The sequence below is a fragment of the Pelodiscus sinensis genome, chromosome 1, assembly GCF_049634645.1.
Source record: "Pelodiscus sinensis isolate JC-2024 chromosome 1, ASM4963464v1, whole genome shotgun sequence".
NCBI classification, from domain to species: domain Eukaryota; kingdom Metazoa; phylum Chordata; order Testudines; family Trionychidae; genus Pelodiscus; species Pelodiscus sinensis.
In genome coordinates, this window is record NC_134711.1 from 49,484,801 (window position 1) to 49,511,847 (window position 27,047).

Here is a 27,047-nt window from a genome sequence, read left to right on the forward strand (position 1 = left end):
CCTCTGGTCATGGGCACACACAGAAAAGTCACAAAAAATTGAAAGATTATGCTGTGACTCTTGTTCCCGTCATGACCTAACCATGCTTATGTACTTGGTTTTTGACATATATATGTGATGAGTATCTGGAATCTTGAAATGCTAACCAGTCTGTCAGTACATATGCACTATTGATTAGGATGCTAAATAGTCTTTCAGTGCATAGGTACTAGAAGACTATTTAGCATTTGTATAAAAATTAGGCTTCTTCAAATAATTGCTGCCCTATTTAAATTAATATTAGTTCTGATTACATTTTCCCCTGAGAATCTTCAGGATTGGCAAATTAACAATATTGTATCAATAACTGACTAATATTGATCATTTTGTTTTTATCACTATTTGCAAAATATTGACAAAGAAGGTGTCTCTTGAATCAAGCAAGAAAAAACAGGAGACTTTGAAACCAAGTCACTTTGAATCAGCTACTGTATGTATTGGTCAAAGAAAGGATTTTCAAAAATATTCTAGACTGGAATTTTCAAAGGAGCCCAAGCAAGTTAGATACTCAGCTTCTATTGTCATTAAATTAGATTTGGGTTTTCTAACTCTGTTAGGGTAGGGTTCTCGGAAAATCCCAAACCTTAATGCCCTGTGCTCATGAAAGTGCCCAGGTTATAGCTTGAGTAGTCATCAGAATGCTTGGAATTAGGTTTCAGATTAGGGGCATGTAGCTGTGCATCCGTGTGGATGTGTTTAATAAGAATGGAGGTGGTAAATTAAAAATATTAAAGAAAAAAACCTGTACAATTTTGTTATTCTAAGAGCTTTGTGTGTAGTGATTTCTCACCTCCAAAAATCAATCAGCCAAACAAAGGTAATACCTGATCTTACTAAGTGAAAATAATTTCACAGAAATTCTAGGAAGCTTTCAATCCACTGTGGAAAAGGCATCCAGTTCTCCTCATTGCCAATTAGAACCGTAATGTGCTTTTAATATCCTGGGGCACTGAGCAGACTCTTCTTTGTAAAAGCTTTGATATAAAACATATTTCTTCTTCTCGATCTTATTCAGATGATGGAAGCCTCATTGTATGATAAAATCATGGATCAACAACGTTTGGAGCCAGAGTTTTTCCGAGTTGGATTTTATGGGAAAAAGTTTCCATTTTTCTTGAGAGTAAGTAAATTCGATACCAGTTTGATGCACTAATTCTGTCAGTCATGCTGTCATTCATCATCTCTTTCTGTACTTGAGAACCTGATTACCTCTTATTCCAGTTCTTCCTTTGTAGAAGATGAAAAAACTCCAGGGCTATGTCTACACTGGTGGGTTCTGCTCTTGCACAAGAAGATTTACAGTAAAGTGTGGTAAGAGAAGGATTCTTGCGCAAGAGCTACGCTCTTTTCTAACAAGTGTAAGCTCTCTTGCACAAGAGCTCTTGCACAAGAGGGCAATGTGGACGCCCAGCAGAGGTTTCTTGCGCAAGAAAGCCCTATGGCTAAAATGGCCATCAGAGTTTCCTTGCACAAAGGAGTGTCCACACTGCCAGGGATGTTCTTGCGCAAAAGCACATGGCACTGTGGCGTGTTCTTGCACAAGAGTTCTTGCACAAGAACCCGCCAATGTAGACATAGCCCAGTGGAGTAGTTCCTTAGTGGAGTGGTTCCCTAATATTCCCTTTGGGGAAGGGGATATTTATTCCCCAGGAATGGACAGCAACTCCTCCAGAACTACATGTTTTGAGCTCCAAATGTGTCTTGATTTACAAATGGGAAATGCTATGGGGCTACTAGGGTATCAAAGCTCCCTCATGAACCTTTCTCCCACTTTGTTTCTACTGGTAACTGCCCAGAAACCTGTTAGTGTGTCAGGGGAAGGGAGGGTGATCCTACTGGGCAAAGGGGCAATTAGGGAATGTGATCAACATCACCCCTTTACCCTGTGCTCATGAAAATGCTGATGGATATATTTTAGGGTTGTATATATTTTAGAGTATATTTTAGTCTGTGAGACTGTCTGTCTGTCTACAAGGACATTTGTTAAAGAACACCTAAATGGTAAAAGCTACGGCCACCAAATTTGGTATGCAGCTTCCTCTTCTCCTCACTTAAAGCAAGGTCAGAGTTTGTTGTGCTAGGAAAATGGGCAGTCCTTGAAATGGAACTGTTTTCCATAACATGAAAAGGGATGGGGCAGAGAGGAGGGACATGATACTTACAACGGCTACTGGGGGCAGCGAGTGCAGGAGATAACTGTACTGCAGAATGACTACTGGGGGCATCTGTATTACCAAGAGAGTGGCCAGGTGAAGCTGGGACTCACCATCTTGCCTGCCACCAGACCAGGTAACTCGCCCTCCTGCCGCAAACCCTTCTCCATCCCACCTCCCAGCCCTTGGTTGCAGCAACGGAGGAGGAGGGCAGGAAGAAAGCCCTGCTAGATGGAGAGAAAAGGCCCCTGCCAACTGGGGCCTCTTTTCTCTGCTGGCTAGGGGAACTGTGGGGAGAGAAAATGCTCCTGCTGGCTGTGGGAGATTGGGGGGGTGCAAAAGTACCTGCCAATCAGGGAGTGGGGAGAGAAAGCCCTGCTGCATGGGATCCCCACCCTGACTCCTCTTCACTCCCCAGCCGTCACCCCCCGCACCACTCAGGTCCTCAGCCCCCTGCCCTGAGCCCCTCCTCAATCCAACATCCTGATTCCTGCAATCCCCACACTCCCAGCCTCCTGCCCTGAGCCCCTTCTCAACCCCCCACCCTGTCTCCTGCTCTCCCCACTCTCCCAGCCTCCTGCTCTGAAGGACCCCGGTAATAGCTAAACACTTGAGTAATGAGCAGAATACTTGGGATTGTGTTTCATATTAGGTGGGTGTAGGTGTGGTGGTGTGTATAGTAAGAATGGAGGTGGTAAATCAGAAAGATTAAAGAATAAAAACATGTCCATCCTTATTATTCTAAGACCTTTGTGTGTAGTGATTTCTTACCTCCAAAATAACCGATCAGCTAACCAAACAAGGTAATACCTGATCTTCCAATGGGAAAATAACTTCACAAAAATTCTTGGAAGCTTTCAAGACTGTAGAAGAGACATGTAGTTGTCCTTATTGCTGATTGGAAATGTAATGTGATTCTAATACTCTGGTGCACTGGTCAGGCTCTTCTCTGTCAAAGCTTTGAATATAAAACACATATTTCTTCTTCTCAATCTTATTCAGATTATTCAGATAAAATCATGGCTCAACCAAGTACAGACTAAGGATAACTTTTTCAAAGCTGTGTAGTGCTCGTTTTGAAAAGTGTCTTAGGTACTAAAGGTCTTAACTCCCATTGACTTTAAGTGAGACTCAGGCTTTGAAGTGCAAAGTCACTCTTGAAAACGGAACTTAGGTGCCTTTGAATATTTGTACTGGAGTTTTCCCCTCGTGTTGACCCAGCTGTGCTGACTGGCACTTGTGAGACAGAGGAAAGATTCCTTCCACTTTCCATAGAATTTGTGTCCTAGATCCCATTCCTCTGTGTTCCCCAGCCCACACACTGAAAAAAAGCAGTCGCCGAGGTAGCTTGAAGGGAAAGAAGCTGGGGCATACTTACTGGCCTGTGCAGGCCATTAGGGGAAGTTACAGTCTTGCTTTTTGTAAGTATAATATGAAAATCCTTCCCCTTTTCGGAAAGGTGACACAAAACACATTGGGTGAATATATTACAACTATTTGGTTCAAGCCATTTTTACAAATCTATTTTAAAATAAATAAAATAAATCTTGTTGAAAAAAATCATTGCCCATTAGATATTCAATGGTTACTTTTCTGTACATTTGTCTCTGATTTTTTAAATATAATTTTCTCTGTGAGTTAATTGGAAGTAACACTGCTAAACTACAAAGAACAGAGTTACTGTGTTATTTTTGCAAGCCCACTTCAGACTTATTGTTTATATCCGCCTCATTGTTTTTGAAGGCAAGTGGCTTGTTAATTATTGTTGTGAAGGCCCTAGCTAAGTGTCCTCAGCTATTATGTTTATTTGCACGCAAGATTATCAGAGCGTATTTCACCCACAGCAGTTCACAAGAAAGGCTGGAGCTCTCAGATGTGTGCAGCATCTCTGTTCATGTCCTCATGAGTTCACAGAGATAATGATTGTTTTTAGCAAATACTGCTCTGCAAAATCACTGCTAAAATACAGATAAAACAAGTGAATTTATCTAACAATATAGGTTGGAGAATAGCAAATGTGTTCTGGTAGGCTGGACAAAATCCTGTATTAGACAAAGATGAGGCCTTGTCTAAAGTCCTATGTGCCCTGCCCAGGAGTTTAGGAAGCTGATGAAAAAGACTATTTCCATAGCATTTGCAACTACAGGTTGCACCTCTGAAAACTGGTAGTCTCTAATCCGGCAATGTATGCCCCTGGACCAGAGAGCTCTGGAGCCTAATGGCAGAAAGGTCAGCAGCCCGGCATGGGAGAGTGGGGCCGGAGGAGCCCAAAAACAGTGTTGGGACCAGAGAATCCTGGCAGCCCACAGCAGCCCAAAGCTGGGGGTTGGGGAATTCTAGGCACCTACAACAGTGTAGGGTTGAGAGCCTGAGAAGTCCAGCCGCTCCTGGCAGCCCATGGCAGCATGGAGCTGGAGAACCCTGACAGCCAGCAGCAGCATGGGGCAGGGGGCCAGAGAAACCCAGCTGCCTGCGGCTGCTGTATAGGGCTGGGGAAATCTGGCTGCACACAGCAGAATGGGCCACAGCCGGGCAAAGGCAGCCTGGGGCTGAGCTAGCAGCAGCAGAGCAAGAAGTTAGAGGAGACCAGAGGCAGGCAGCCAGCTGGCTCATGGCAAGGGACACCTCCCCTGGTCCAGCAAATTCTGTTGTTTGGGACCATGCTGGACCAGGGAGGTTCAACCTGTATCAGCACAACCATTGTAAACAATCACTGTTGCATTGGGAATGCCAGCTCCTGGCATCTAGTGATTGATGTGAGGTTCATGTTGTACACAGAAATGCTTAAGGAAGCCAAACTGACCTGGTGGTGCAGGGGAATAGTGAGCAGCTATGTGGAAGACTCAGAATTGAAACAGTCTCAGTTCCCCTCATTCACTCCCTCCCCCCTCTCCCCCCCCCACCCCCGCACTCCCAAGGCTGGGCAGGCAGAATATATCAGACTGGTGTTCTGTGCAGTGTTTAGAGAGAGAGGTAGTAAGGATACATTTTGAAGGTTCTTATTCATTCCCTTTCTCCATGGTGCATATCTATAAAGCAAGATTTTGGAGTTAACAAGAAAAAATATTCAGTTTGCCACATAAAGCACTTATGAACCTCCATTCACCATCCATTACTTTACATTACCTGTGCATATTTTCAGCTAGTAAAAGCCATTTTTGTCTTTCAGATCTCTCCTTGCCAAAATATGTAATGATTAGATTTTTCAGAATGCCTTGAGCAATAAAATATACTCTATAAGTCTTGATTACATTTGCTTTCCTTTTTCACTCCACCACTTCTTCTCCTATATTTGTTTTCTCCATTTGCGTTTTGTTACTTACATTTTTCTTCATTGGCATAGTGCAGTAGGCATCCCCAAAAAGCCTTCTTTTAAAAGTGTGTCTTAATCTACTTGATAGAAGCCAGTTATTTTATTTTAACTCGCTCTGCTTCTTCTGTACAGAATAAGGAGTTTGTTTGCCGAGGACATGACTATGAGAGATTGGAGGCTTTCCAACAGCGAATGTTGAATGAGTTCCCACATGCCATTGCTATGCAACATGCCAATCAGCCAGATGAGACCATCTTTCAGGCAGAAGCACAGTGTATCCATACATTCACAAGATCATACTCTGCAGTTAGTTTTTGCACATTTTGAACAAAAATTATATTGTTACAGCCAAATTCATGTGTGATGTAACTCCTCTGAAATTATTGGAATTGCATCAGGGAACAATTTAACTTCTAACACTTTTTATTAATAATTTCTTTAGGTAAACTACTTCCAGTCATTCTTTTATGTTTCTACATTTTATTGTTTTTTGTTTTAAAAACCTTAATTAGGAGATCACTGGTTAAACATTTTGATTTAATTAGAATTACTTTGTAGAGCTGCCACACTTTGAGCACTAATATGTCAGTTTAAGTTGCAGTAATTCTACTTCTTTGATTTACAGAGGATGGCATCATAAGCTATGGGTGAAAAAAGACTTATCCATTGTTAAATATTTGAATTTTCATATAATAAATAGCTGCATTATAGAAGTAAATGTGACTTGTTAAAACAGGTAAGGGTCTGAAAGCTTAAGGATGTGAACTGAACGAATTTTTATTCCTTTAAACTTCCAGAACAATCCTACTCATTTTGCTGGTAATAAGTTAGTTTGGCCCTTAACTTTTTACATGTAGATTTGCAGATCTATGCAGTGACTCCGATTCCTGAAAGCCAGGAGGTCCTGCAGAGAGAAGGCATCCCAGATAACATCAAGAGTTTTTATAAAGTGAACCATATCTGGAGATTCCGATATGACAGGCCATTCCACAAAGGGACCAAGGACAAGGAGAATGAATTCAAGGTACAAGTATTGTGCAGTTTCTTGTGCTACTGATGTTGTATAACAACTTATTTCATAAGATCATTTTATATTTATGTGCTTAATGAATTAGATAAGTAAATTAAATGAATTTGACAGATAATGGCAAATCAAGTTTCATTTCCATACTCTTCTGAAGTAAATGAAAATAAGGAAAACAAACTTAAGGCAGGATTGTCACTTGCCCTAAATACCTGCACAAGAGAGTAGGGGTATGTCTACACTAGCCCCCTAGATCGATCTAGGAAGGCTAATGAGGGGACCAGAATTGCAAATCAAGCCCGGGATTTAAATATCTCGCGCTTGATTTTCATGTTCCCGGCCGGTCGCCATTTTAGAAATTGACTAGCCTGAAGTAACTGCCCGCGTCTACACGCGGCAGTGAAACGGGATTCTGATTTAAAGCCCTAACTCGAATTAACTGGTATTCCTCCTGCAATGAAGTTTATCAGCTAATTCAAATTAGGGGCTTTAAATCGGAATCCCATTTCACTGCCACGTGAAGACACGGGCAGTTACTTTGGGCTAGTCAATTTCTAAAATGGCAACCGGCCAGGAACATGCAAATCAAGCGCGGGATATTTAAATCCTGGGCTTGATTTGCAATTCTGGTCATCCTCATTAGCCTCCCTAGATCAATCTAGGGGGCTAGTGTAGATGTACCCTAAAAAAACATAAGAAGCCCCTTTATTTATATAGCCACCTATATGGCTTTGAGGTGGAAAGCAGCATCCACAGTTTGCTGAAACAGTTAAACTGGCACAGACTGGGAAGTAAAGCAATCTGTGCTAGGCATAAGGCTGGCTAGGTGATTTCTTCTGTAGAAGGAGACAAGGGATCAAATTGTGACTCTTAAGGTGTAATATGGTTTTTGGTTTGACCTTGTGACATGATGAATACATGCTATCTTTTAATCTAGGGTCAAGCCTGTTTAGTCCCTAATACAGGTTGGACCTCCCTGGTTCAGCAGCCGGGGAACTGACTGGTCTTGGATGAGGGATTTTTTCTGGAGCAGGGGAAGTCATTTTAGGCTCACTGCTGCTCCCCCCTGCTGCCTCCCCACAAGCTTCTGGCCCCCACAGCCCACTTGAGCCACACACTGGCACCTGGCTCCTTCCCCCCCCCCCCCCCCCCCGCAGCCCAGCTGAGCTGCGCACTGGCTCCTGGTGTCCTCCCCCCTGCCCTGCAGCTCAACTGAGCTGTGCCCTGGCTACTTACCCTCCCCCTCCCAGCCTAGATGAGCCACATGCTGACTCCCAGCCCTACCTCACAGCCCAACTGAGTTGCAAGACAGCTCCAGAGCCTCCCCCTCCCCCCCCTTCCTGCAGTGCACCGGGACTCTCTGATCCTGGAACATCCATAGTCATGCCAGACCACGGATGATGCTAGACCAGAGAATCCCAGATTTTTGAGGTGCAACCTGTAAATAAATCATTATCAATCCTACTAACAAATATTGGTGAGTGGAAAATTCCTCCTTGCATTTTTCAGTATCAACTTTAACACTGACCCACAAGACACTTAAAAACTCTTTCAACATACACCTCCCTGATTATATAGATGTACCTAGTCCAAGATATTAATCTCTTAGTAATGTATATAAGAAATACATTTGAACATCTTGTGCTTCAGTGACGAATTATTAAAATGTATAAAGTAAATGATCACACATTGGTATTGTTGTAAACAAAGTAAAAACTGCAAGAGTGATAAAAAGCACCATATAAATGAGGTTTATGAATCAGTTCTATATTCTGATTAAGGTTTAGGAATTTTTAATGGCACTACTCTTATATATTTTATATAAATATTATATTATGTACTGTGGGAACTTTGATTATGATTTAATGTTTTTAAATTATTTTAAAATATTTCCCTAAAGAGAACTTAATAATATTGTGTTTGTTTATGACACATGCAATACACTTTGATACAATGTAGGACTTGATGGACAGTGAGTCACTCTTTTTAAACATAAGTCTTTTTCCTATATATTCTTTATCTAAGGAATACAAAAACTACAAACTGCCTTTTTCATAATAAATTAGATTGTGAGTGGCTTTCATCTATAGTCCATTTAGAGAACAAAGACCAAGATATTATTAAAAACTGTATCTTTCACTCATGAAATCGGCAGAAATTAATAGTCATTCCTACATGATAAAGGAGAAAATTGCATATTGTACTCTTTAGGATGGTCATTTGAACAGATGTGGCTTTTACCACATATTTGCCATTCAGTATCACATGAACAAAGAAATCCATAAGTTAATAAAACTGCACAACATCAAATCAATAACATAAAATAGGGCATGGTGACAAAACATTCTAGATCATGTATCCCCAAAAATTAACACTTTTTTTTTTGGTATTTTGTAGAGTCTGTGGGTGGAAAGAACAACACTGATCTTAGTGCAGAGTTTGCCTGGGATATCCCGCTGGTTCGAAGTGGAAAAACGTGAAGTAGTGAGTATGATGATTCCTGTTATTAGGCTCTTGTTTCTGAGTCCATTTTGAATACTATGTTAGAAACTAGGTTACTTTTTATACGTACAGCATGGAATAAACCAGATTTAAATATTTATTAGTAATACCTAGTGTTGCTAGTGGCAGGAATCCATCTCAGCATGTTTTTCATGCTGAATAAAGCTAATAAATTATTTTTAAATCTTTCTTTGGTATCTAATTCCCATAAATAACTGAATAGCACTGATAGGGACCACCAACCATCGTTGTGATTGATTTAAACAATTAAGGCCAAAAAAACCCTCAAAGAAAAATGTAATCCAACGTGACACTTAATGTCAGCAAATTATTTTCTTAGAACCTGGCATGCCAATGTTCAGTGCTTAGAATATTTATGGCCTAACATGTCTCATGGTATACTTGAAAGGTAATCATTCTCGGGGGCGCCATTTTGCTATAAGTGCATGGGGGTGGATTCCTCTCTCTGTACAGAGCACTGTTAATTTCACTAGGTCTCTGCATGGGTGCAGAAACCTGCCAACATGAAGCTGATTATAAGATTAAGGTTTAAAGTAACTGCCCTTTACTGACAGTTTGTAATTTATTATTTTTCTTCACAGTTCAATTTCAAGGAAACTTCTCTAATACATTTGAAACATTCTGAAAAATAATGCTTCTCTTTTTAAGTCTTCTAGCTAATCTAGCAAGTTTTAGGCCTAGGTGGTTGTCATAGACAAATATTCTCCCTCTTGCCAAAGAAGGGTATGTCTACACTACAGCATTAATTTGACTTATCTTAATTCAAAATAGTTAATTCGAATTAAGCTAATTCGAATTAACGTGTCTACACACAAAATGCAGTTCGAATTAGCATTTTGCTAATTCAAAATACTACATCCACACTGACTGGACACAGAATCGGATTTAAAGACAGCCAGAACCAGGTCAGGCAGGGCATCCGGTCAGGAGTGTCTGTGTGTGGCTGTTGCCTAAGGCTATCTGACGCCTGTGCTTAAAGGGACACACACACCCCATCTGCCTCTCAGGCAGCCGGTTTTCAGGTGTTCCTGCTTGCTTGCCTGCCTCGATGAGGGAGAGCAAAGCTTTTGTGTCTCTACTGGTTGCCCTCACTCGGGACACCACAGCACTCTGCAACATGGAGCCGGAGCTGCCCCTGGGCACTCTGGTGCTTCTCGTAGACATGTTGCTATGAGCCTGGCTGCACTTTCTGCAGGCTGCCATCCCAGAGGTCCATCGGGGGGGCTGTCAGTATCTAGGAGGCCCTGCAGGAGAGCTTCCACTCTGAGGAGCACTAAGAGCCTCCCTGGTGTGCCCCACTGGGGGCTTGTGCCTCATTCCTCCCTCCTTCCACTTATCCCTCCCTAACCCCCCTTCCTGATGTCAAATAAAAACACATTTCTTGCCAAAAATAAACTCTCTTTATTGACAGAAACTGGGGTGGGAATGAGGCTGCGAGAGGGGAGGGGGAAACCTGGGAGGAGGGAGCTGGAAGGGGAGGCAAGGGGAATAAGGAGGAGAAGCTCAGGGTTGGGGGTCTTGCTGGACTAACTTGATTTTCATGCAAACCTGCTTCTGGGTTCGCATGTGGCCTTTGGTGGCCAGGCTGGCAGCTTGCCTGCCATAAACGGCTGCGTTCCTCTGTCGGAGAACATGGACATTGGGGGCATCCCCCCCAAACCTGAGTATAGTCCACCCTGATTTCCACCCTGGACCAGGAAGGTGCCCACCTTCTCCGGGCCCTGGCAGGCTCCTGGGAGCTGGCAGACGGCTCCTGGAGTGCAGTGGAGGGCTGGCTCATGTTTTGGGGCCACTGGGTTGGGGCAGTGACTGCTGGCTCTGGGCCGGCAGGCTTGGAGCTGGCACAGGCACTGTGGCCATAATCTGCCCTTTTAAGGGCTCCAGGGCTTGGGGGAGGGAGAAGAGTTTTCCTGGTTTGGCCCAGAGTGGCCACCAGGGGAAACTGGGAAGGCTGGAGGCCCCCTATTTCAGAATGAGCATCTACACAGCGCTTATTCCGAATTAGCTAATTCAAGTTAGGCATTATTCCTCGTAGAATGAGGTTTACCAAACTCGAATTAAGCGCCCCACTATTTCAAATTTAATTTGAAATAGCGGTTTGCTTGTGTAAACGCTATGGAAGTTAATTCGGAATAACGGCTGTTATTCCAAATTAACTTTGATGTGTAGACATACCCGAAGATAGCACAGTACTAAAGGGAAACTGCTCCCCATTAAGCATAGGGTTACTTCTGAGCAAATTATTTCCCTTTAAAAATCAATTATTCTCTCTTTTTTTATAGCAACTAAATGTCAGTCGCTCTTTCATCCTTTGGGTATAGTCCCCACTGAAAAACAGCTACTCAGTTTAATATAAATCAGATGATGCAATTCTGTATAAGGCAAGAGAAAACCTGTTAGTTGATTGGTACAGTGCCCGCTGCTCCACTACACTCAAGTTCCCAGATCAATACAGCGCAATCCAACGTTTTGCATGAAAAACGTCATCGCAAAACAGCAGGAGACTCACCCTTCGGTACCTTTATCACCATTCCAGTCAGCTTTTGCCAGCAGCTAGCTACAGTGATATCTGAATCACTACAGTTTCCTCTATGCTTGGCATAATATGCAATTGTGTAATCTCAAATACCACTGCATGGTAACATTTGGTAAATGATGACAACTGTAGAGGCCATAAAACGGTCTGTCCTCTACCAGGATTGGACTTGATGACCTCTTGAGATCCCTTCCAGTTCTATTTATGATTCTGTTCTATGATTCTAGCTACTGAATTGCAAACTGCTGCCTTTCTGTCTTTTTGCAGTATCTATTAGCAGCTAGGAAACTCCTCTGACTCTTTAGTACAGTACAGAAATTTTTATCACTCCCAGCCTGATAATGAGTCCCTCGTTAATTTCACCAGGTGTTGAAGAGCTCAGTATTTTGCAGGAGATGCTCATCAGCCTTCTAGAGTCTTGTTCTTGCTTGTGCGGTTGAAGGTCATTCTATCTTTGACCACATGTCTCACAAGGCAACCCAGGCATTTAGGAATTTTCTACAAATATTTGAAAAATTGACTGATAGAATTGTTTAGAGTCTAGAATTCGGCAAAATCAGCCGTAAATAAATTATCTGTTAAATGTTTGAGAATTAACCATGTTCTTGGTGATTTCCCCTTCTCCCCCCCCCCCTCACCCCCTACAGGTGGAAATGAGTCCCCTCGAGAATGCTATTGAAGTGCTGGAAAATAAAAACCAGCAGCTGAGAACTCTGATTAGTCAATGTCAGACCCGACAGATGCAGAATATAAACCCACTCACAATGTGTCTGAATGGGGTTATAGATGCAGCAGTTAATGGTGGAGTTGCTAGGTACCAAGAGGTAAGCAAGTTATTTATAAAGTAAGTAACTTTATAGTAGTACAGATCTGTTGTATTATCAGTTCCATGCATAGTTTTATTAATTTTAAGCTCTTTCTCTCTGCATTTTGCTCTGTAAAAATGTACATAATATTATATATAATAGATGCAAATAGTGCACTGCATCATACTTGATCACCTGCACTAAAATAAATATCAAAGGTGATATTAAATGTGTATAATTTTATTATTATTTACATTTTGTTTTAAGTATCACTAAAATTATCATAGTAATAAGTAGATTCAGAATTGTCTTGCATTTTTTGGTCATTACTGACTTTTTTCTGTGAAATGCTAAGCTACTCTATTTAAGATAAGTTTTACAACTCTTTACCGTGTCAGCTTCTTTTTAGGTCAGGAGATAGAAAGTCCAAAACGTAATGAGGTGGTTCTGCCAATAACACTCTTTACATTTATTCCTTAATAAGAAGGGGTTTCTGTTGTGTCAACTTGTTCTAGATCTTTCTTTTTTTCCTCTAAGTCTTTCAAGAATCTGATCTCTTGAGGAAAATCTAGAAGGAAACAGTGTATGCAATTGAAAAGTATTTTGTTTGTCATCTCTTACTTATATTCTTGCTGAAGAATTATTCATGAATATTACCATGCTTGGGCCACCCTTGTGATTACCTTAAATGTTTGGGATATTATTTCTAGGCAGAGTTATGTGGTGTAATGAAGCCACAGATCTGAGTAAAATGAAATTATGTGTGCAGTATTAGTACTAGCTCATTCTTGACATTTTTCCCCCCAAAAAGTTATTTAGGTCTGTTTTTTGGAATAGTATGCAAAGGTAAGAAGTTGAATAATACATTTCAACCTCCACAGGAAAGAGTGGTTCACACTGAGCCATTTCAGAACTTCTCCTGGTTGATGCTGTCATCTCTTTCCCCTCTGGAAATTGAGAGCTAGCTCACAGTGTGACTGAGGACACCAGTCACAAACTATGGACTACACTGTAAATCAGTATTTGCTTTGATCATTTGCTGTCAGCATCTCAGATTTACATTAAGCCATTTCCAAAATATTCATTGGTACACTAATCTGGATTTGGATATTTGAATGTTGCTAATCGCGTCTCTTGCTGTGCAGAAGAAGAAGAGATTGAGTATCCACTTTGTGGAAAGGTCAAAAGTTAAAGAACGATTCATGGCTCACTCCACAGTGTCACATTGTTGAAGGCAGCACGTGAAGTAAGATGCAGGAAAATGAACGTGACACAATGCTGGGATCCAGTGCTAATGTAGAAAAAAAGCATGAATTAGTAAACTAAGTGTTCTAGCCCATTCCTCCCCTGTTCCTGTGATCTACATCATCCCATATATTCCCCTCGTCCCCTGGGGATCTTAGTTGGTTTCCACCCCATTTTCAGCTTTCTCCTATGCACTTCTCTTTTAAATCTATGTGAAATAAAATGTAAGTACAGGAATCAATTAAACATAAAGGTACTATCCTTAAAGATAGTGATGGTAGTGAGGGCTTATTTTCTTTATTCCTCTTCTCTTTTTTTGTGTGATGCACTCTCATTTTTCCTTAGTAAAATAAGTGTGCGAGGTAATATCTTTTATTGGACCATCATCTGTTGGTGAAAGAGGCATGCTTTTGAGCTTAGAGAGAACTCCTCTTTGGGTCTGAGACAGGCATTCAGTGTCACAGCTAAATACAAGGAACAGGTTTCATTTTGTCATCTCATTATATTTTTTCCTCTTCCTCATTTTCCCTCAGGCAGCACTCCGTGATGGCTTTCTCTTCCCTTCTCCACAAGCCCACTCACTCAATCTGTCTCTTCTCTTTCCAGCCTTTGCTCTTCAGGAATATGCTCAGGTTTAGCCTGAACAGTGAGCACAGGCTCTGCAATAGACCTCCTCCTCCTCCTTGTTGCAGCATCTCTCACTGCACAATAGGCCAGGACCCAGAAAATAGATTCTTCAGCTAGCACCCTCTTCTTGAAACCTGACTTCCCTCTGCAGGGCTAAAAAATGCCCCTCATGTATTGTCTGGGCTGTTTCTTGACACTCCTGGCATCACTCCTGCTCTTTCAAAGTCTTCCATATACAGCAAGAGCAGAGAAACAGTTCTGATGCATTATGTGCAAGTATGCAAAGCTAGCCAGCAAAAACTACGGCTGTGTCTACACTGGGCCACTTATTCCGGAAAATCAGCCGCTTTTCCGGAATAAGCTGCGAGCTGTCTACACAGGCCCTTGAATTTCCGGAAAAGCAACGATGCTCTACTGTACAAAATCAGCCGCTATTCCGGAAAAACTATTCTGCTCCCGCTCGGGCATAAGTCCTTACTCCAGAACACTGTTCCGGAAAAGGGCCAGTGTAGACAGCCCAGTAGTCTTTTCCGGAAAAAAGCCCCGATCGCGAAAATGGCCATCGGGGCTCTTTTCCGGAAAGCGCGTCTACATTGGCCACAGACACTTTTCCGGAAAAAGGGCTTTTCTGGAAAAGCAGCCTGCCAATGTAGACGCTCCTTTTCTGGAAAAACTGAAAACAGAATAGTATTCCGTTTTAAGCATTTCCGGAAATTCATGCCAGTGTAGACACAGCCTACCAGTATAATGCAGTACTGACTCCATTTCAGCATTGTGCTGAAAGCAAATGCAGAGCTGCCCTTTTTTGCTTATGATCTCCCAAATAACAATTCATTATTTTACACTCTGTCCTCGTTACATATGCAGATTGAGTGAAAGAAGCTCTGATGCTTAATTCATGGCAACCACCAATGCTAAGGATGTCAAAAGATTCAGTCATTCTACAACTGCATACTTCTCCTTAAAATACTACTGGATTTTATATTTCAACATTTTTCTCTCAACCCTTTTCCAAGACTGCTTAATTCTTAATCCAAAACTATAGGTACACTACCTACTTGATATGAAAAGCCTATAGCTGAAAGAAAAACATTCTTTATTAAATCCTTCAGATTATGTCCATTCTGTCAGTAAGAAATCCTTTTTTTCTATTTGAATTTTAACTTGTATAAATTTGTTTAAAGTACCATGGAAGGAATAAAGAGAATATGGGCATAATGGGTTCTTCACTACCAGTCAGTCTTCCCCTTTTCTTTTCTCAACCCCTTTTCCTCATTGACAGTTACCTTAGCGTGCACCTCTTTTGGAGTATCTCAGACCAGAGTAATAGGAATTCCCTCTTTTTTTACAAGCGATCATAGAAGCATGATGATTGGTGGGAGAGAATTTAACAACTAAAGTTCTACGCCCTCGACTTGGATGGAAAACCTCAAAGAGTGTTACTGAGGGGAGCTCCAAGAAAAGGGGGATAAAAAATGAACCATTGTCACAGCATTGAGTAATTCTTGTCTTTCTCTGTTACTGATATAAAAGCTTATGCGTGTGCAGATACATATGCAGGGAGCCGTTGTACTATATGTGCTGTATTAATGGGGTGGAAAGGAGCAGATGTTAATTTCTCTGACGTAGATTTTGTAAAATCAGTGTAACCACCTTCCTATGTAGGAGACAAGCCCTGGTGAGAAGGGCATGGTATGACAGAAGAGGGAACACTGCTTCCTGTTAATCCTTGCCTGCTAGCAGGACCCCATGAATTGTCCATCTGATACAAGTGAGAGCACTTTCAAGGTCAGGCGAGGGGAGGAAAGGTAGTGAAAAGTCACTCGCACACTCAGGTGTGCTAGAAGTAGCTCAGAAGTACCCGTGGAACTTGTGAAAACATGTAATTTCCTTTTGGTTAACAAAAATCAAATCTATTAGGTGTTATTTAATATCACATTTACATTAAGGCTGTGCCAAGATATTGTTTGTCATGCTTTCAAATCCACACACGCAGTTTCTTACACCATAAAAGAGAAGAGCATTTGTGTAAAAGAGCACTTCTTTACCACTATCATCCAGATACATCTCTACATCTAACATAGGAGAAGGGAGAATTGTGCCTCTTGCAGGAGAGGTGCAGGCAGGTGGGCATGACATAAAAGTCCCCTTAAGTGTTTGTGATCGCCATTAGAGATGTAAATAGCCCTATATATACCATTTAACCATTGGCAGGCAGGTCCTACCTGACAGCTCAGCGTGCCTAGGGTGGGGCTCGCTCCACTCTGGCATGGCTAGGATCCTGCCTGGGCCTCTCTGGCACAGCTGGGGCTGTGGTCCCACCAGCCCACTTGGGACACTCAGGCCCCATCTGGCACAGCCCTGGCTGTTGCACCCATGTGGCCACCTGGACTCAGCCAGGGCTGCTCTAACCTGGTGCAGTTGGATATCCAACCATTCCAGTAAGCATTCCAGTAAGCGCAATGTTTACCAGGTAACTGGTTAACCAGTTAACCTTTTACATCCCTAGTCACCATAGATGCTTACTTCTCTTCTAGACAGTGAGTGCTCCCTCCAGTCTTTCCCCCAAGCCACCGCCTCCAAGTGCACCCTATCCCCGCACATCCCCCTCTCTCCCGAAGCATCTCAAATGTTGCAAATCAGCTGTTTCACAGTGGGTGAAAGGCACTGGAAGGGAGGAGGAGGAGTTGGTCAGTGTAGTAGCTGGCAGGTGAGAGCTTGGCTGCCTGTGGACAATGAACACCTCCTAATTTTTCCCTGTGGATGCTCTAGCCCCGAAGCACCCACGGGGTTGGCACCCACGGTGGTTGCTGAAGTTCCCAGCCCACAGTTCATTAAGATAGAGATGTTAGTACTGGGGTCCTCAGGATATTATAGCCCTGATATGTTCTGTCAACCCAAATTGTCTCCAGAGTTTCAAAATTGGATGCAGCACCTGCCCTGACTGTCTAACAGCTACCTCATTCCATACAAGAAATGGCTGCCATTGATGTGTGCAGGTGATTTCTGTGTATAAATTGCATATCAGTTTGTCCAAAGAGTTGCCTTGCCCTTAGATATGAAAGTGGGTCTTTGATTGTGATTCATGATGTTATTATTCTGTACTCTGTGGGAAGAGTTGGTGGTTTGTTTTGAAAAACCTGGTGCCTCAAAAGTCTCAGAGAGGTAGTCACGTTAGTCTGTAACTTTAAAAACAACAAGAACTCCCATGGCACCTTAGAGACTAACAAATGTATCATGAGCTTTCATGGGCAAAATCCACTTCCTCAGATGAGATGTTCTCGTGCCTAAAGCAGTTGTAAATGTATATATCAACCTTGTTGTGACTTTGTGGTGTGATTATCTTCTGCTCAGGCATTCTTTGTGAAGGAATATATCTTGAACCACCCACAGGATGGGGAGAAGATCACACGCTTGAGAGAATTGATGCTTGAGCAGGTAAAATGGAGAAAAGGTCAAGTGGAGAGCCTGCTACGTACTCTAGCTGAAATTCATATATGCCCAGATAAGATATGAAATTTGCAGTATTTAGTGCCTAGTGACCCTCGATATTTGCTGTATACGTTTTCAGATAGCATGAAACTCCCTAATATGATAAGTAGGTTTTCAAGTATAGTTAACTTAATCTCTCTGATCCTCCTCATCCTCTTTTCCTCTAAAAAAAAAAAGTGGACCAGTAATAGGCAGAACTTATTTCATATGATAGCGTGTACAAAGATATGTTTTATTTGCATGTTATTACGTATTTTACTACAATGACAGACTGACTATGTTATCACTGAAAAGTATATTCTAAACAAATAACACAATTTATATTGTGTTAAAAAAGATAACATTCTACAAATTCTAGCCTGACTGGGAACTAAAAATATATAGCAACAAAGGAACTGAGAAGTTGCTCTTTATATAAAAATTATTATCACTATTTGATCTTAGTACTATATTCCTCCTTTTTTTCTGTTGTATTTTTAAATTGGGTGATTTGAATGGCTTAATGTAGAAGTTACAATTTATGGAAAGTAAAGATAGATGAGCTGCGTGGTTTGTGATGAACTGAAAGGGATATGCTAGGAAATGACATTATTGACTATAGTCTTCTCTTTTTAAATCTTTTATCTCTCCTCCTCCCTTGTTTCACCAATAAAATAAAAAGTGATAAGCCAAATAAACTTTACTTATTAGGGCTGGTCAAAAACATCCAACAAAACAGTTTCCAATAAAAGAAATCAGATTTTGTCAAAATAAAAATGTTCTTCAAAAAATCAAATTTGGATAAATTTCTCATTAGAAAAAACCTAGATGAAATATTTTGTTTCTGCATGTTGACCCCATACGCTCCTATGATGCACTGCAGTGAATCAGTTGTAGGGAGAGCCATGATGCCTCTTGGAAGATGTAGTTCAGCTGGAGATCAGGACCTTATGAGAGAGTGGTGGCATGAAGGCCCCAGACATACAATTCCCAGCCTGTACACAGCACCTCTGGCAGAAACAGAGATTAATGTTGACTTGTCTTGAAACGAAAGGATTATTTCAGTGGAATTCTGCTGATTTATAGTCACTTAGATGTGGGCCCAAAATGTTAGCAGGATACTCTCATTCAAAGGTATTACAGCTTAATGTAACTATATTAGTTTACAATATATAGCAACAAAGGAACTGAAGTTTATTTGGCTCATCATGTAACCAAGACAATATTTTAAATCCATCTAAGTAAATCAATAATAATAATAATCAGTGGAATGTTTTGGTGATATTACTCTCAAGTCTGGTGGACATTTGTCCTTCATATAAATCCATAACATTAATTATCAATACTTTGGAAGTGGAATAACATTGATGCGGTAGTCACAGCTGGATATGCACTTCAAGAAATGTGTTGGGCACATCCATGTTGTCCGCCCAGACCTGTTGGTTTCTTATAAGGCCTCTCTCTCACATTTCTATGCAATGACATTTATTTCAAAATATTGTCAATTATGTTTTGGAGAAGGCTTCGTTTGTATTTTTAGACTTGTCATATTACATCAGATTTTCTCTACACATTCCACAAGGCCAGTGACCAGCTAATTTTTTCTGAAAGTCAAGTAGCACAGAGGAGAAAAGTAAATGTTCTTGACCAGATGCCCGGTTTTAGACTTAAGCATTGCTTAATATCAAAGTCCTTCCAAAATTTGTATTTCTGTGGATTCATTGTATTATAGCATGGAAACCATTCATTGCATTGTTAATGGTGGAAATCAAAAATGAAACTGAAATGCAACAAATAAATGTCTTTTTTTTCCCTCCACTTTTTTTATGAAGGCCCAGATTCTAGAATTTGGATTAGCTGTACATGAGAAGTTTGTACCTCAGGATATGAGACCTTTACACAAAAAGCTAGTAGATCAATTCTTTGTGATGAAGTCAAGTTTGGGAATACAGGTATGTGAGAGCATGAACTGACAATCCATAGGACAGTGGTCCTCAACCTTTTGGGGCTGCCGGGTGTCCAGGGACGGGGCCGCTTACGCGCTGCACATCCGGGGGCGGGGCCGCCCATGCGCCACACGCCCGGGGCTGGCATCAAACATGTGCCGCGCGCCCGGGACAGGGGCCGCCCATGCACCACGTGCCTGGGGCCGGCACTGCCCATGCACCGCATGCCCGGGGAAGGGGCCACCCATGTGCCACGCGCCTGGGGCAGGGGCCGCCCATGCACCGGGGGCGGGCCCAGCCCAGATTATTCGGTGGGTGCACATAAATGCCCCGGCGGGCTCCATGGCGCCCGCGGGCACCACGTTGGGGATCACTGCCATAGGACATGTCTTAGTTGCAGAGACTGCTACATTTGACCATGGCTGTTAATTCGACTAAGAGATAAATAGTGACACCTTTTGGTTGCTTGACTGAATTACATTGTTATAACACTGGAATTTCTCTTCCCGTTTTTTTTTTAAACTAACATGCAACTTACAGAAAAATAATTATTTTACTTTGCCAAAGGAAAATGTGAAACATCACTGAGGAAAAAAATAATTCAGCTTCTAAGACATTAATATGTAATGTCCCTGTTTCAAAATGACAATGTACAGATAGTAAACTGAAAAGGTATCTCACAAAATGGTTGTTGGTACTCTTCCTATTCTAACTGATCTTTTTTTAACCAATAATTAGGAATTCTCTGCATGTGTGCAAGCTAGTCCTGTTCACTTCCCCAATGGAAGCCCTCGTGTATGTAGGAATTCAGCGCCTGCTTCTATGAGCCCAGAGGGTGCCAGGGTAATTCCTAGACGCAGGTAAATCAAAGATTAAATGGAAATGGATTTCTAGTTTTTGGCATTTTCATGAGAAATGAAATTCTATCATAATTTTTCTCTATGGTGTAGTTTATAATATATGTGTTTCTTAATATGCCAGTCCACAGGCATCAGCAGACATCCTTAAAATCACAGTATGATAAATAAACCCCAAATTTGAGTGTTTGAGATAAAAGAGATGAGATACAATGTTTATTTTTTTTCTTGGTGCCTTACTGATGTTTAATAAATTGGAACTTGGAATAGGAATGGATTAAATCATTTTTTTTTATTTTTCTTCTAACAGTCCATTAAGTTACCCAGCTGTAAACAGGTATTCATCTTCATCATTGTCATCACAAGCCTCTGCTGAAGTCAGCAATATCACTGGGCAGTCAGAAAGCTCAGACGAAGTTTTCAACATGCAGGTACAAAGTTTGGCCAAAGCTAAGCTAAATACAATCTTATTATGAGTTTTCTCACAAGTACTAGATTTATTTAACCTATCGATTTCTGTTTATTTTAGAAATGTGAACGAAAAAGTGTGAAAAGCCTTTTTTATAAAAAGGGCTTCAGAGTCTGTCAGTGGAGGGCAACTTGTGGCCCAAGGGCTGCATGTGGCCCATCCATGTTCTGTGTATGGCCTGCTAGACCATTGTTTATGCACAGGGTTGCCAGGCTCTTCTGGTTTCCATCTGCATAATTTTTTTCCTACTGGTATTTTTAAAGTGACACACACATTAAGTGAAGGACATGCTGACTACATACAGCATTGACTGTGAGGGCCATGCGTTCCCTCTGCATCCAGTCAAAGCACTGCTAAAATTCATTCGTTACACCCTGCAAATCCTAGGTATGCAAGTGCAGTTAGCAAAACTATTCTGGGAGACCATCTTGGTTACAACAATCTTGCAGCCCACTGAGATGAAGGAAGGCCATGTGGCCCTCTCGCTAGCCTAGGTTGCCCATCACTGCTTTATTAAGTTAAAGAGTGATTTTTTTGTACATAACTATTTAGACCAATCTGAAGATATAAAAGCATGTGACACACGTTATTGAAAGCCATACATTCTCTCACAGATCCATTTCTCTTCTCTAATCAGCCCTTTCTGTCTAATTGTAACTGATACTGTGGCAAGTTGAAATTGTAAAAAATAACATGAATATTATTTACTTCAGTTTGCTGCTTAAAGCTCTTGGAAAACTAATGTAATAAATTATAGCTCTCTACTCTGGGCAAAACTTTAGTGTAAAACGTATTTTTGCAAATTGTCTGTATGATGTAAATAATAAAAGTATGTCATCTACTTCCAGCCAAGTCCGTCTACCTCAAGCTTGAGTTCTACTCATTCCGCTTCACCTAATGTGACCAGCTCTGCGCCATCAAGTGCCAGAGGTTAGTGCTTGCAACTGAGTTAACTGGCTCTTGATGCACTAACTCACTGGTTCTCAAATAATTGTCTAAGTACCACTGATGTGACATAGAATGCAGTTGGCTGTCTGAGGAAGGTGAATTGTTGGGAGCAGAAAATAGGATGTCTTTATCCATCTTATGAAACTGGCCAACAGTAGTGAAGTGGGCAGAATTTCATTGCATTTTAATGAATTATGTTATCCTTGTGGGCTTTTTATATTCCAGCTTCTCCTCTGTTGTCTGACAAACATAAGCATTCCAGAGAAAATTCTTGTCTGTCACCAAGAGAGAGGCCCTGCAGTGCCATCTACCCAATTCCTTCAGAACCTTCCCAGGTATGCTGTTTGTTCCAGAGACGTAATGGCATTTATTTTGAGGAATATGATGAATAAGCTTGTTTAACTTCATTACTGCTTGAGCAAAAATTTGTTTTAGAAGAGAGAAAGCAGTATGAGGAAAATTTGGGCATTGCCTCACTTCAGATTTTTGCAGGTAGGACAGATAATTGCCTATCAGGTACAACCTCTATCAGTTATTGTAACTTTTTGTAGGTATGTATTTCTCTGTACTGGAAAGAGCATAAATACAATGGGGAAAGCAAAGGTTGATATTTACAGGCAACATTATTTTAGTAAAATATGCAATACATACTAAAGAGAAGAAGCAAAAATTGAAATGTGCTTCTGCTTAAATTAATCTAACCTGTGATTGCCATCTGCCCAGTTTAGACCTGGTTTTGATATAAAATCACAGAAGTGGGAGATGCAAGGTTCATATAGTCCATCTCCCTACCATTATGTGACTGCTCTTGTGTGAGTTAAGGAGTAAAGAAGGTGGAAGGACTGTTACAATAGCAGTGGCCAACTGTGAGCTTCCATTCTCCTTCTTCTGAAACATCCTAAGAACTGGTCATTGTCAAAGGCAAGCTTCACTACTGTTCCAGTCACATATAGCAATGTCTAAATCCTTATGTTATTTCAGAGAGGAAAGACAAACAGGGAAGGGGAGACATTTTTTCTGTTACGGAGGTGAAAAAGGAGGAGAGAGGAGAAATGAGTTCTTACTTTAAAACTGCCATCTTTGAATTCTAAGTTGGAATAGCTCTATCATTTTAGTTCTGTGAGTTGAAAAGGTTTACAAAACAAGTTTCATACCAACCTATTTTGAATCCTCATTAATATAATGCTTTTAATTAGTGTGCCTACTTTCTTTCCAGTGCTTTTCCCCTTGGCTATGTCTAGACTGCAAGCCTCTTTCGAAAGAGAGCGTCTAGACTGCACGGGTAATTTCGAAAAAGCAAGCCGCTTTTTCGAAAGAAAGCACCCAGTGAGTCTGGATGCTCTCTTTCTAAAAAGCCTGTTTGCTTTCAAGAATGCCTTCTTTCGAAAGAGCACTTTCGAAAGAAGGCGTTCTTCCTCGTGGAATTAGGTTTACCACCGTCGAAAGAAAAGCCGCATTCTTTCGATTTAATTTTGAAAGAACGCGGCTGCAGTCTAGACGCAGGTGAAGTTTTTTCGAAAAAAGGCTACTTATTTCGAAAAAACCCCTGAGTCTGGACACAGCCCTTGTTATACATGTAAAGGCGCTTCTAGTCCATTCTGTCTCCTTGATAGTGGGCATGGGCCTTGATAGTGCAGAGACTGGGGAAAACTGAAGCACTTTGACAGGAAGTACTATGACCATTGCAAACAACATCCATTCTGATGCCCCCTCCTCCAAAGTTCTGCCTCTGACAACAGTGATTGCTCAGTGATTCTCATTCCTTTACTTTATAAATGATTTGTTGTTTTCTCTTTAATTGCAGTTCTGCCTCTCTCTCTCTCCTTCTCCTTCTCCCTCTATTGGCTATTAAGGTGGTTCTTGAAGTGAAAATATTCTCCTCTTTTCTGTTTAAGCTTTTATGCCATGCCCATCATAATAGCTGACAATCTCAGAACAAATACTTAATCTTAGGCAGAGAAGCAGTTTGCAGGGACCACAAAATGAGTCCTCTCAACTGATAGCTTCCTGACACTCTCAGAATAGCAGAGCAACCAAAGCTGAATAGAGCAAAGACCAGCAGATGTTCTGTATGTGAAGTGGCTATCAGTCATTCATAAAGAAAGAACTGTGCCATTTTTGCTCCCAGCCTGCAAACTCTTGCTTTGCCAAGTGGAATGCGGCCTCCGTTTCCCGCTGTACCAGAGATTCACCAAGAGAGCGTGAGGAGCCGCTAGGCCCAATCTCCACTCTCCCAGAGGCTCACTTGACAGGAAAACCTCCCAATCTATCTCTACCCTCAATGCCCCCAGACAGGGTAAGTAGAAAACTACTTTTCTCATACAAAGAAGTATGTTTCAAAGGCAGGAATTTTCAATGATTCCCTCTTCCTCTCATGTCCTTAAAGGAGGTATAACTTTTCTAGGAAAGGGTGTACTTCTCAGCACCCCTTCCTTCCAGGATAGCAAGACTGGGTCAAATTCAAACGATACTTCTAATCATCAGAAAAATATATTCACTACTGAGAGATTTTAAAGGCTAAATCATCACACTCCTTATAGAGACATCCTTAGCACTTAATAAAAACTGGATAATGAGGCTTTCACTAGCCCCTACTACTTTTATTCTAACACTAGGGTCTCCAGCAGAGCATTCACACGATAATCTCTGGATTTCTTTCTCACTGAGTGAAAGAGTAATTTATACTGTTGTCTTTCAACCTGAAAAAGAAGAGGCTCAAACACTAGCCCCTCTAATTGGTTTGTTGTCTTTTTTAACCCTTGTTTGCTCCATGATTGGAGTCATTCTTCTACATAAGAGAGACAAGATGGGTAAGGTAATATCTTTTATTGAACCAACTTCTGTTGGTGGAAGGAGGTAAGTTTTCAATCTTCACAGAGCTCTTCTTCAGGTGTTGGAAAAGGTAACCAAAGTATCATAGCTAAACACAAGGGCTGTGTCTACACTGGCATGAATTTCCGGAAATGCTTAAAACAGAATACTATTCCATTTTCAGTTTTTCCGGAAAAGGCGCGTCTACATTGGCAGGCTGCTTTTCCGGAAAAGCCCTTTTTCCGGAAAAGCGTCTGTGGCCAATGTAGATGCGCTTTTCCGGAAAAGACTACTGGGCTGTCTACACTGGCCCTTTTCCGGAACAGTGTTCTGGAATAAGGACTTATGCCCGAGTGGGAGCAGAATAGTTTTTCCGGAATAGCGGCTGATTTTGTACAGTAGAGCATCGTTGCTTTTCCGGAAATTCAAAGGCCAGTGTAGACAGCTCGCAGCTTATTCCGGAAAAGCGGCTGATTTTCCGGAATAAGTGGCCCAGTGTAGACACAGCCAAGGTAGGACAGTGATAGAAATGTAGCCTACAAGGTAGGACAGACTGTTAAACATGAGGGGTTAACATGTGTTGCAAGAAACCACTTGAAATAGGCAATTAGCACCTCTGTAGTCATAGAGCAAAGGAGGATTAATAGGTTACACAATGCTTCATAATTCCTGTCTCTCTTGAAATCATGATTTTTAGTGTTTAGCAGAGTTATAAACTTAAGTTCCTAAACTTCACTTTTGAAGGTGGTATGTGTGGGGGAGGGGAGGGGGTTGGAGCACTTGTAGGGTCCATGAAGTTAGAGCAGTGGTTCCCAAACTTTTAGGCCTGCAGCCTACCCTCCTCAATGCACATTTTTCCATGGACCACCAGCCAACCACCCATGATGACAAAATTGGTGCAGGAGTAGGCTGAGGGTGAGGGGGGTCTGGGTGGGATGCTGGGGGCAGTTCTGTGTTAGGGGTACAGGAGCAAGGTGGAAGTCCAGGGTCTCAGCAGGAGGGGGTATGCGAGAGTGGGAAGGGATGTGGGATCTGGGCATGAGGGAGATGAGGGGCACTTAACTGGCTCTGTGCCTCCCACGATTCCAGCCAATGGAAGTAGCAGGGAAAGCATCTAGGAAGCATTTCCCTGCAATGCTGTTCTCCCTGCTGGGTGAAGAGGAGGTGGCAGCAAACAGAGCCACTTCTTCCCCCAGTGAGCCAGATCCATCCCTACTGCGCTGGGAGGCCAGTGCTGGCGCTTCAAGCTCTTGGGAGGAGGGAGTGCCAGAGCAGGCTCCCTGCTGCAGGAAGGGATGAGCCCCAAGCCCACAGCCCACCTGCAAGACAGTAGACACTATTTTGAGAACAGTTGACCTAGAGTTCTGCATCAGGCATTAATCATTCATCTTAGCAATGTCTGTGGACAGTAGCGGATTATCCAATGGGCCCATAGAGCCTGTGTTCAGGTGCCCCGGCCAATTGGGGGGACTCTGGGGAAAAATGGACGCCCCAGCAGAAATCTATCATGGGGAAGAAGAAGCCATGGGGTGGGCAGGAGAAGCCCAAGTGCCAGGATTCCAGAACCCTGACAAAAGCATGGGGTGGCACAGGACTGATTGCAACCTTTGGCCTGTAGAAACTCTCCCTTTCAACTGCAGCCTCCGGACTGGAGAATGTCTCAATTCATTCTGAGGTCCTGGGGCTCTGGCAGGAGGATAGAGCTTCTATGGTTACGTCTAAACTATATCCCTCTTTCAAAAGAGGGATGTAAATTAGACATCTCAAAATTGCAAATGAAGCCGGGATTTGAATTTTCCATGCTTCGTTTGCATAATCGCGTCATAGTGTTTTTTTGAAAAACGCTATTTCACAGTGAAACTGCGGTCTAGACGTGGTTCTTTCCAAAAGAAAAGCCTTTTTCGAAAGATCCTGTACTTCTCAAAAAATGACCCTGGAAGATCGACTCTGGCTGCTTCGAACTTATCTGTAGTGTAGATGTGGCTTGGGAGACGTACTTCTGGTAATGAATTTGAGGTGGTGTTTTCGAAAGCCAGAAGAAGCGATCTGGCCAAGATTTTTTTCAGGATGTGGTTTCCATTAATTATAGGTTGTAATTGTTTGGTGATACCCCATATGGATTCCAGTGTGGGTTGGTTGGTGACAAGCAGGGGTGCACGTTTAAGTGGGGTTTTTTTGCAGGGAGGGTGGAGTTTGTATCAAAGCAGGTTCTCTCAGGGTATTTGCGTGGCCCATTCCTGATGTGATCTACTTCTTTGGTGGCGTGTCCTTGTTTGGTG

General features: G+C 41.9%; 1 protein-coding gene across 4 annotated transcripts in view; it reads left to right on the plus strand.

The window, feature by feature from the left end:
* DOCK4 (dedicator of cytokinesis 4) overlaps positions 1 to 27,047 on the plus strand; it is a 386,260-nt gene that overhangs the window by 338,014 nt on the left and 21,199 nt on the right. For 3 of the 4 annotated variants that reach the window (XM_006122512.3, XM_075929689.1, XM_075929694.1), the window contains exons 38-49: positions 1,055 to 1,159; positions 5,638 to 5,779; positions 6,363 to 6,529; positions 8,927 to 9,013; positions 12,236 to 12,412; positions 17,621 to 17,704; positions 19,570 to 19,689; positions 20,422 to 20,543; positions 20,851 to 20,971; positions 21,858 to 21,939; positions 22,183 to 22,292; positions 24,086 to 24,253. In XM_006122512.3, coding sequence (XP_006122574.1) covers positions 1,055 to 1,159; positions 5,638 to 5,779; positions 6,363 to 6,529; positions 8,927 to 9,013; positions 12,236 to 12,412; positions 17,621 to 17,704; positions 19,570 to 19,689; positions 20,422 to 20,543; positions 20,851 to 20,971; positions 21,858 to 21,939; positions 22,183 to 22,292; positions 24,086 to 24,253 — 1,485 coding nt within the window. The remainder of the gene's footprint in view (positions 1 to 1,054; positions 1,160 to 5,637; positions 5,780 to 6,362; positions 6,530 to 8,926; positions 9,014 to 12,235; positions 12,413 to 17,620; positions 17,705 to 19,569; positions 19,690 to 20,421; positions 20,544 to 20,850; positions 20,972 to 21,857; positions 21,940 to 22,182; positions 22,293 to 24,085; positions 24,254 to 27,047) is intronic. The other variant, XM_006122513.3, reaches the window with a different exon arrangement.